Source organism: Thalassophryne amazonica, chromosome 14 (genome assembly GCF_902500255.1).
Source record: "Thalassophryne amazonica chromosome 14, fThaAma1.1, whole genome shotgun sequence".
Taxonomy (NCBI): Eukaryota; Metazoa; Chordata; class Actinopteri; order Batrachoidiformes; family Batrachoididae; genus Thalassophryne; species Thalassophryne amazonica.
Window position 1 is genome coordinate 14,349,967 of NC_047116.1, and position 11,231 is coordinate 14,361,197.

At 40.7% G+C, this 11,231-nt stretch overlaps 1 protein-coding gene across 2 annotated transcripts in view; it reads right to left on the reverse strand.

The window, feature by feature from the left end:
* Nucleotides 1-2,368: 2,368 nt before the first annotated feature.
* Nucleotides 2,369-11,231, reverse strand: part of fbxl3a (F-box and leucine-rich repeat protein 3a) — a 14,789-nt gene continuing 5,926 nt past the window's right edge. Inside the window, exons 2-5 of one of the 2 annotated variants that reach the window (XM_034186240.1) lie at nt 7,157-7,520; nt 6,952-7,074; nt 4,747-4,918; nt 2,369-3,995 (exon numbers count right to left, since the gene is read on the reverse strand). In XM_034186240.1, coding sequence (XP_034042131.1) covers nt 3,355-3,995; nt 4,747-4,918; nt 6,952-7,074; nt 7,157-7,519 — 1,299 coding nt within the window. In that variant the 5' untranslated portion in view covers nt 7,520 and the 3' untranslated portion in view covers nt 2,369-3,354. The remainder of the gene's footprint in view (nt 3,996-4,746; nt 4,919-6,951; nt 7,075-7,156; nt 7,521-11,231) is intronic. The other variant, XM_034186239.1, reaches the window with a different exon arrangement.

Below are 11,231 nucleotides of genomic sequence, written 5' to 3' on the forward strand. Positions count from 1 at the left end.
AAAACTTTTCCCACACAAACTTTGTTTGGTTTCACATAAGGTGCTCAGTAAAACTATGACTGTACAGAAACCTTCTTTAGACAAATAATAATAATAAATTTGTCAAGCAAATTTAAGTGCAGGGTGGGAAAATAAAAAATAATAAATCTCCTTCATAAACACCGAGACTAATTTACACAATTCTATTTAGAAAGTTCAGAATAAAAGAGCCTCTCGCAATCATGCTGACATTTCTGACACACCATCAGGACTGAATGATTTCAGGATCATGGTTTTCCGACAAATACTGTCATCACCAACAAATTCAAGAGTAGGCTCATATCTGCAGCGCCGCTCTTGTCGTCTTACTACATGATGAACAATCTTCGCACAAGGACTGATGTAACCAATCACATAAATACGCCAATTTGCATGGAATGTATCCGTGTATTGTACATAAAATTGGGAATAATGGTTCTCTGAAGATTACTCAATTTTATGAATCCATTATTTTCTTTGATTGGCTCAGGTTAATAATAAAAGTAATACCAATTATTCATAGAAAAATGAACTTGTGAAAACATAGAAAAACTGATTAATTTACTCTGATATTGGTAAACACTGGGTGTGGGTGGTCATCATTGGTGTGATAGCGTGCAGCGATATACCTCTTGCAATACCAACAAACATCATGATGATACAGAAAACACGCTGAGCTAATTTAGCAATGTCAAACATCCACCAATTATGAGATCCAACATTTTGGTGCTGCAGCACTCAGGATGATGAGAGCCACAGATGGAGGTGGCCTGCCGAGTCAAAACACCTCTTAAAATACTTTTATTACAGACTAAAATAAATTTCACAATAACACATATGTAACAGTCATGGAAATGGTTAAACTGAACCAGCACTTTTCGTGCTGCCAACTCATTTAAATCTTGTTAATTAACACACAGCCAGTGTAAAACTGGAAAAATAATTGATTCAGTAAGTTTTTCATCCAGATTTTAAACTTTGAAGGAGATTTGAAAATGAAAACAGTTCATGTAAATCTTTTCCCCAAAAAAACATAACTACTAAAAGTGGCCATATAGTGCAAAACTAGTCATACATCACTGCTCATTAGGACAAAAAACATACAGTGATGTTAACTTTAGATCAGTGTTTTTGAACCTTTTTTGAGTCGCGGCACCCTTTTTATATTTACAAAATCCTGCGGCACACCAACAACTAAAATAATATTATAATGCTATTACCTCTGGTTTTGCGCAAAACCCAATTATCGCAATAGAAAATCAATACAGAAAACATCGCATTTCGAAAATCCTCAAGCATTTTGCGCTCTGATCTCAAGTAGGGCTGTCACGATTAGAAATTTCTGGAGATGATTAATTGTCAGACAAATAATTGCGATTGACGAATATACTGTCTATTTTTTTTTTCTTTTTTTCCCCTTCTTTATATTCTACTATTGTAGTATAATTACACAACTCCGGAAGAACGTTTGGCTTCTGTGAGTGGAGAAACTGGGAATGGTGCAACATTTTTATTTTTATCTTAATTTTACATACAGTCCCAACTTTTTCTGATTTGTGGTTGTTTCTGTTGCATTTCTGAAATTGTTTCTCCTCATCAGTCACGTTTTGTGCTTAAACACTACATTAAGCTCAAGACTGAACAAATAAATACCTTTGGAAAATAACAGCTGATAAAGTTCAGAGTTCTCACCTGCTTTTTGTGATCTGTGCGTCTGAACTTTTTTTTTTTGTGTATCTCAGTTCATTCATATATTCTCATTTTTTAAATATGTTTTTAAAGATATTTGACCGTTTATTTCATCTCATGATCTCATAAATTCAGCATACGACACGCACATGGTGTGAACAGGACGGTAACGGCAGAATCACACCTTTAGAGAAAGTTCAGAGAGAAGTAAAAGCTTCACGTTTTCGTTTTGTTAACATGTTCACTCCATTTAAAATCCTCTCTCTGCTCCGCGCTCGCTGCGCACTGAACATGTTGCGCCTGCATTCAGGAATCTCCCTCACCCACCCCCTCCCCTCCCTGACCCACCCCCTCCCTCGCAGTCTGCAGCCTGTTAACTCCGCGCGCGTGCACACACAGGCACAGACACACACACCGACAGCTCCGCATTTTAGACGGCTTTTGAAGGAGACGGCACTGTTTTAATCGGCCGTCAGCCTCCTTGTTATTGTCCCGCCTTAAGACGAGAGCGAGGCTGCAGCACAATGACGTCAGATTCTGAGTCGTTTTATGCTTTGTGGATAAAATAAATAATTCACGGTAATCGCGAATATGAAAAATAATCGCTAATATGAAAAATACCCACGGCACCCCTGACTAGGGTGCCGCGGCACCCCGGTTGAGAATCACTGCTTTAGATCATACTGCCCACCCCTAATATACATGTAACCATTTATTTTTAAATGTAATTACAATATTCAAAAATTTGTTTCTGAATAAAAGCAAAACAAAAAATGTTAAAAAGTCACGTGTCACAGTGTAAATGTTTTTGAAGTTTAAGCCCCAAACGAGTGAATATCACTTTTGAAGACTGACAAGATGAGCTGTACAGTGGACACAGCTTCTGAGCTTTGTTTGGATCAGATACTGGCGGCGACTCAAACATATCTGCTACGGATAAGTTGACAGCTAGCTCCCTAATAATTGTTAATCATTCAGTCCCGTGTGTGATAAAAGCCAGATATCAGCCACTGCTACAATGCTCGTATTACTCTGAAAAAGGTGCTTCATCCTCTTCATCTGTCCGTAAAAGACTTTCTCAAACTACATACAAACAAAATGACGGCCTTGTGGAAACTCACACACGCCAAGCTGTGACTGCAGAGCTGCTGTCGCTAGAATCAAACAGGCAGTCTGGTAGTGTAGCAAACTAAAACTGTGCACGTAAGTGTCCCACATTACTCCTCAACAAAATAAGATACAGACGCACATGGTCTCACATAAAACACGCACAATCAGAATACTGTGATGCGTCGCATATTTCAATTTGCAAAAAAAAAAAAAAAAAGCTTTTTGAGATTACATTTTGTTATCTGCAACAGCTGACGTTATGATTGTCCAATATGCAAAGCAGCTAGCCTGGCTAGTCGGTCGAGTAGAGTCTGTTTTCTTTATGGTGTTGCAACGCATGATTACATTGTGTAGTGTTACCTCCGTGACCACCGACTCCAAAAAGTGCTCCAGATCCGTACTGATTGATCTCCATGGAGACGTCCAGCAGACTAATGTTCTCCATGTTGGCACCTAACATTCTACTAGAAGTGAGCGCAATGCAAACATGGAGGCCATGAATGCTCAACACCACGAACAAGATGTTGCTGACTTCATTTACCAGGTGGGCATCATGTCTGGGAACCAGACCCGGCCCAGGTGCTTGGACACCTCCCAGTGGATCTCATCCAGGGAGTATTTGTGATCTGGAATCAGCACCTCCTCCATGATGGACAGCTGGGAGAGCCGGCGGCCACACATCTTGACAAACTCCACAAAGGCGCTGCAGGAAACCTCACACTCGCCCAGACCAATGGCCGACAACTGCGTGCAGTGTTTGGCTATGCGAATCAGCTCCTCATCTAGAGGGCGAAGCCCGTTGGCGCACACAACCAACTCCACCAGGCGGGGGCAATGAAGGCCCACGCGGCCCAGGACCTCTTTGCTGACCGAGCGGCCGAAGTAGAGGTGCGTGACGGGGATCTCCTCATTAAAGAAAGGTGCAAACTCATCCTCGTAGAGGTAGAAGTACATGACCAGGTTGACCTTGGGTGAGTGTCGTACCATCGCGTCCCAGCTGCTCTTCTTGATGGCGTGGAAGTGCTGGCCGGGGTTCTCGCTCACCACATCAATCCGCAAGTGTTCCAGGTGAACGTGTTTCTCTGAAGATAGGGCCAGCAAGAGCTCGTCACTCAGAAGGTGGTAATTCAATGCCAGCTCTCTCAGCCCGTGACACTGGTCTGCCACACACAGGATTCCTGCAAATATGCAGAGAGTTTACATCTCAGACATCATTAATCAAAACCGTCTATGAGGCTGAGAAAAATCAAAGAAAAAAGTTAATAACCAACTTTAAATGGTCATGTCAACATAGAGTACAATGACAAGATACTGATTATCTTGACAGTGCAAGGCATGCCTGCCTTGTACATTTTAAAGTCAAGATATGCAGGTTTTGAATTATTCACATAAATGTTTAAGTGACAAATTCTGCCTCTGGATAATGACCAAATTTAATGATTTGTTCTTTCTCCTTACACTAAATCTTTCACCATGTTTCACAGAGAAAAAATAAATGAAGAACCAACTGTAATCATGCTGGTAAACAAAGCAAAAGCACAAACAAATCCACCATAGTGATTAACGCAAGGAAATCTTTGTTTTTCTGTAATTGCCACCAAACAGAAATGGTTAATTTTAGTCACCTGACAAATTAATCACTGCAGTTAAGCCAACATTCATGATCACTGCTTGCAATTAAGTTTAATGCTTTAAGGAAAATACTTGGAAATTCAGGATGAACATTCTGCTCATCTGCTGCCTGGAATGACTGTAAACAAGTCAGCATGAAAATTACAGGCCTTAAATAGAAAAATGGCCGTATGACTCAGAATACAACGTTACAAATCCAACTTCAACCACAGCGGGAAATAAAAAAATATACATTCCGTAACGGTTTCCTCTAAAGACGGGAAACAACTACAGGAGACTATTTTGATGCCGCTGTACCTGCTGGGGAGACATGAGGGCAGCTGCTCATTTTGAGCAGTTTCAGAGTGTCACTGTTGTTGGCCACCAGCACCTTCAGCGATGGGTCATCCACCGGTGTGTCGTCAATCTTCAGCGAAGACAACGACTTGGAGTTGACAAACACCACAGTCAAAGCCGAGATGAAATGAGACTGGAAGGGAAATAAAGAAAAGAGCAACTATAAAAGTGGGTGAGTGTTGGAAAAAAATTAATCTTTAACTTTCCAAAAGTGAAAAAGTGACAAACCCCACTGTAAAATATTTATATCTAACCATCTGATGTTTGAATGTTTCAAACTGATGAGTTACTTATAATTACAGACTTATTTTATCTTTCATAGGTTGGAATGATTTCAGTCCATTAGTGCTGGCTGAGGGTTTGATTCCGAACTTTAGAAACTGAACCTCATATCTGTTTATGAGATTTATTCAGGTCCTGAATGTAAGTGTTTCAGCCACACAATGATCTCTGAAAACATGTCGCCATCACAAATCTGAGGAGCCAATCAATATCTTTTGTACAATTAAAAATAGTATTTTCGGCAGCACTGCCCACTGGATCATGCACAAAAAATAAATAAAAAGCCACATAACCATAGTGTCGTAGTTGACATTACAGCTGTAGGAGCTCTTGGGTTTTAGGCTAAATCAGACCATTAAAAAAAATTCCAGAATTCAGGAAAATTGTGAAGATTCTCATGCGTGTAGCACCCTAAAGATTTGGATTTTCATTATCCTGTAAAGGTATTGGCACTGCCAGACACCTCTGTCCAACAAAATTATGAGTCCAAAAGGTCTTCCCAGGCATCTCTATCTCAAAATCCAAAGTCACAGAGAAGTAAAAGTCACTGCCAATCATTAAAAGGTTCGACACTTCATCACAAACAGATGCACGTCTTAGTCCAAGACGTTGCTGAAAGCCTGGATCTTATCTGTACTACAGTCTGGATCACGGCAGGTTCAAATAAAAATATATACAATTTGAAATATTCCAGCAGTGATTTGCTGCTCCCTTTATAATTCTCAAAGATTGAGGGGGTGACACAAAACAGCACCATAAAGCCGTGACAGCAAGACACAATCCTGTTGGTGAATCTAAAAGACCACAGCAAGTGGGAAAGGCCAAGGGCACACCCACGTTTCACTTGTCTGTCACAAATAATTGGCTACTTTTAAGAGACGGGAAAGGGGCAGTTGCCATCATAGACTGTTCCATAGTGTGGTGGGTTTGGCCACACGTGACACCAGCACATGCTCCTCGACCTGACCCTAGTAGATGCCTCTCAACAACACAGATCCTCTACATTTGTTGTTTTCTTCACAATCTGACTTCTACATACCAGAATTTGAATCAATTGAGGAAAAGTTCAATCTCCAATGGTTTACTAAAACAGACAAAACACACACAAAAACCACTACTTTACAAACTAAATATGTCCTTGCGATTGACCATGCTTCATAACAGGCATAGCTTTTCAGCTGTCACTGAATGAAAATCCATAAACTATGTCAACTCATGTGCTGCTCTTCTCAATGTGTATTATCAAAGCAGACCGCAGTCTTCCCTCTGAATGTTCTTGCAAATCTGGAAAACAAGATGACAAGAATCCTCTGAGAGCACAGTATCTCCTGCTGGAAAACGCTGTTTTCGTACAAGTGCTACATCCTGAAAACATTTCAAGGTAAGTGATAGTTGAGTTCAAGGTGCAGGCACCAACTCATGAAACTGGCAGTGGCTAGATTTGTTAATCAAGGGCCATAACTCTGCCAAAATGTGCCAATATTGTACAATGTGCGTGTTACCAACCTATAAGAAGGAATTGTACCAAGTTTCCCAAAATTCCTACTAAAACTGTGACATGAGATGATTTCAGAATGCAGGCACCCACTCATGAAACTGATGGTGTCTAGATTTGTTAATCAAGGGTCATTACTCTGGTAAAATGGGCCCAACTCAACGATGTACTATATGTATTACCAACCTATAACAAGGATTTATGCCAAGTTTCACAAAATTCCTGCTAAAAATTTGAGAGGAGTTGATTTCAGAACACTTATACCCTTTTTGGGATGGACACACGGACAGACAGAGAGACAGAAGGACAGAAATCACCACGACATAACCCCCCTTCGGGCCTTTGGGTGGAGGATAAAAACCCAGATAGCTCATGTTTATGTATTTTACCTTTGGAACTTCCATGAAACTGGGTCTGGCTGTGGAGATGAGCCCCAAGGTCTTCAGGGAGCAGTTCACCAATTGTGAGAGAATGTCACACGCTGCCTCTGCAGACTCTGTACTACTGTCCACCTGCCAAGCAAAAGATGGAGATGTGATGCTACCATCATTTTAACACTGCAACCCCAAATTTCTTCCGCTTTCTTGTCCTCACCTTGAAGCTGACGTACTGCAAGTGGTTGGAGTGCCTCTTTATGATCTGCTTGATGAGGTCTGGGTGTGTGGCTTTCAGGTAAGAGCTAGCCGGCTGGTTAAGTTCAAACTCAAAACATCTCCACAGGTCCGGCATGTGAAATGCCTCGTTCCATCCACGGCACACCTGAGAGGCGTAGGCCCGGTCCAGCAGCGGAAGGTACTGGAATATGTGCAGCAGGAGTTCCTGGGGCAGCCGGGACCAATCAGAGTCACAGGCCTCCTCAGGCTCCTCTCTCATCTGCATCCGCACTTTCTTGCAAACCTCGGGTGGTGACTCATCGGGGGAGGTGTTCATGTCCTCACCTCCTTTCACCCGCTTCATCCTGAAAGATGCAGATAACCGCTACAACTCAACATGTGAAAACAAAACAGCACCTATGACATATTTCACTGCAGTCAGTCAAAACCATGTCTCATGTATGTGTACACACACACGCACATACACACATATACACATATATACACATACATATACACATATATATGTATATACATACATACATACATATACACATATATATCAATCAATCAATCAATCAATCAATCAACTTTTTTCTTATATAGCGCCAAATCACAACAAACAGTTGCCCCAAGGCGCTCTATATTGTAAGGCAAGGCCATACAATAATTATGAAAAACCCCAACGGTCAAAACGACCCCCTATGAGCAAGCACTTGGCTACAGTGGGAAGGAAAAACTCCCTTTTAACAGGAAGAAACCTCCAGCAGAACCAGGCTCAGGGAGGGGCAGTCTTCTGCTGAGACTGGTTGGGGCTGAGGGAAAGAACCAGGAAAAAGACATGCTGTGAAGGGGGGCAGAGATCGATCGCTAATGATTAAATGCAGAGTGATGCATACGGAGCAAAAAGAGAAAGAAACAGTGCATCATGGGAACCCCCCCACAGTCTACGTCTAAAGCAGCATAACCAAGGGATGGTCCAGGGTCACCTGATCCAGCCCTAACTATAAGCCTTAGCGAAAAGGAAAGTTTTAAGCCTAATCTTAAAAGTAGAGAGGGTATCTGTCTCCCTGATCTGAATTGGGAGCTGGTTCCACAGGAGAGGAGCCTGAAAGCTGAAGGCTCTGCCTCCCATTCTACTCTTACAAACCTTAGGAACTACAAGTAAGCCTGCAGTCTGAGACCGAAGCGCTCTAATGGGGTAATATGGTACTACGAGGTCCCTAAGATAAGATGGGACCTGATTATTCAAAACCTTATAAGTAAGAAGAAGAATTTTAAATTCTATTCTAGAATTAACAGGAAGCCAATGAAGAGAGGCCAACACGGGTGAGATATGCTCTCTCCTGCTAGTCCCCGTCAGTACTCTAGCTGCAGCATTCTGAACCAACTGAAGGCTTTTTAGGGAACTTTTAGGACAACCTGATAATAATGAATTACAATAGTCCAGCCTAGAGGAAATAAATGCATGAATTAATTTTTCAGCATCACTCTGAGACAAGACCTTTCTGATTTTAGAGATATTGCGTAAATGCAAAAAGGCAGTCCTACATATTTGTTTAATATGCGCTTTGAATGACATATCCTGATCAAAAATGACTCCAAGATTTCTCACAGTATTACTAGAGATCAGGGAAATGCCATCCAGAGTAACGATCTGGTTAGACACCATGCTTCTAAGATTTGTGGGGCCAAGTACAATAACTTCAGTTTTATCTGAGTTTAAAAGCAGGAAATTAGAGGTCATCCATGTCTTTATGTCTGTAAGACAATCCTGCAGTTTAGCTAATTGGTGTGTATCCTCTGGCTTCATGGATAGATAAAGCTGGGTATCATCTGCGTAACAATGAAAATTTAAGCAATACCGTCTAATAATACTGCCTAAGGGAAGCATGTATAAAGTGAATAAAATTGGTCCTAGCACAGAACCTTGTGGAACTCCATAATTAACTTTAGTCTGTGAAGAAGATTCCCCATTTACATGAACAAACTGTAATCTATTAGACAAATATGATTCAAACCACCGCAGCGCAGTGCCTTTAATACCTATGACATGCTCTAATCTCTGTAATAAAATTTTATGGTCAACAGTATCAAAAGCAGCACTGAGGTCCAACAAAACAAGCACAGAGATAAGTCCACTGTCCGAAGCCATAAGAAGATCATTTGTAACCTTCACTAATGCTGTTTCTGTACTATGATGAATTCTAAAACCTGACTGAAACTCTTCAAATAGACCATTCCTCTGCAGGTGATCAGTTAGCTGTTTTACAACTACCCTCTCAAGAATCTTTGAGAGAAAAGGAAGGTTGGAGATTGGCCTATAATTAGCTAAGATAGCTGGGTCAAGTGATGGCTTTTTAAGTAATGGTTTAATTACTGCCACCTTAAAGGCCTGTGGTACATAACCAACTAACAAAGATAGATTGATCATATTTAAGATTGAAGCATTGAATAATGGTAGGACTTCCTTGAGCAGCCTGGCAGGAATGGGGTCTAATAAACATGTTGATGGTTTGGATGAAGTAACTAATGAAAATAACTCAGACAGAACAATCGGAGAGAAAGAGTCTAACCAAATACCGGCATCACTGAAAGCAGCCAAAGATAACGATACATCTTTGGGATGGTTATGAGTAATTTTTTCTCTAATAGTCAAAATTTTGTTAGCAAAGAAAGTCATGAAGTCATTACTAGTTAAAGTTAATGGAATACTCAGCTCAATAGAGCTCTGACTCTTTGTCAGCCTGGCTACAGTGCTGAAAAGAAACCTGGGGTTGTTCTTATTTTCTTCAATTAGTGATGAGTAGAAAGATGTCCTAGCTTTACGGAGGGCTTTTTTTTTTATAGAGCAACAAACTCTTTTTCCAGGCTAAGTGAAGATCTTCTAAATTAGTGAGACGCCATTTCCTCTCCAACTTACGGGTTATCTGCTTTAAGCTACGAGTTTGTGAGTTATACCACGGAGTCAGACACTTCTGATTTAAAGCTCTCTTTTTCAGAGGAGCTACAGCATCCAAAGTTGTCTTCAATGAGGATGTAAAACTATTGACGAGATACTCTAACTCCCTTACAGAGTTTAGGTAGCTACTCTGCTCTGTGTTGGTATATGACATTAGAGAACATAAAGAAGGAATCATATCCTTAAACCTAGTTACAGCGCTTTCTGAAAGACTTCTAGTGTAATGAAACTTATTCCCCACTGCAGGGTAGTCCATCAGGGTAAATGTAAATGTTATTAAAAAATGATCAGACAGAAGGGAGTTTTCAGGGAATACTGTTAAGTCTTCTATTTCCATACCATAAGTCAGAACAAGATCTAAGATATGATTAAAGTGGTGGGTGGACTCATTTACTTTTTGAGCAAAGCCAATAGAGTCTAATAATAGATTAAATGCAGTGTTGAGGCTGTCATTCTCAGCATCTGTGTGGATGTTAAAATCGCCCACTATAATTATCTTATCTGAGCTAAGCACTAAGTCAGACAAAAGGTCTGAAAATTCACAGAGAAACTCACAGTAACGACCAGGTGGACGATAGATAATAACAAATAAAACTGGTTTTTGAGACTTCCAATTTGGATGGACAAGACTAAGAGACAAGCTTTCAAATGAATTAAAGCTCTGTCTAGGTTTTTGATTAATTAATAAGCTGGAATGGAAGATTGCTGCTAATCCTCCGCCCCGGCCCGTGCTACGAGCATTCTGACAGTTAGTGTGACTCGGGGGTGTTGACTCATTTAAACTAACATATTCATCCTGCTGTAACCAGGTTTCTGTTAGGCAGAATAAATCAATACGTTGATCAATTATTATATCATTTACCAACAGGGACTTAGAAGAGAGAGACCTAATGTTTAATAGACCACATTTAACTGTTTTAGTCTGTGGTGCAATTGAAGGTGCTATATTATTTTTTCTTTTTGAATTTTTATGCTTAAATAGATTTTTGCTGATTATTGGTGGCCTGGGAGCAGGCACCGTCTCCACGGGGACGGGGCAACGAGGGGACGGCAGGGGGAGAGAAGCTGCAGAGAGGTGTATAATATGTATACACACGTACACACACGTACACAC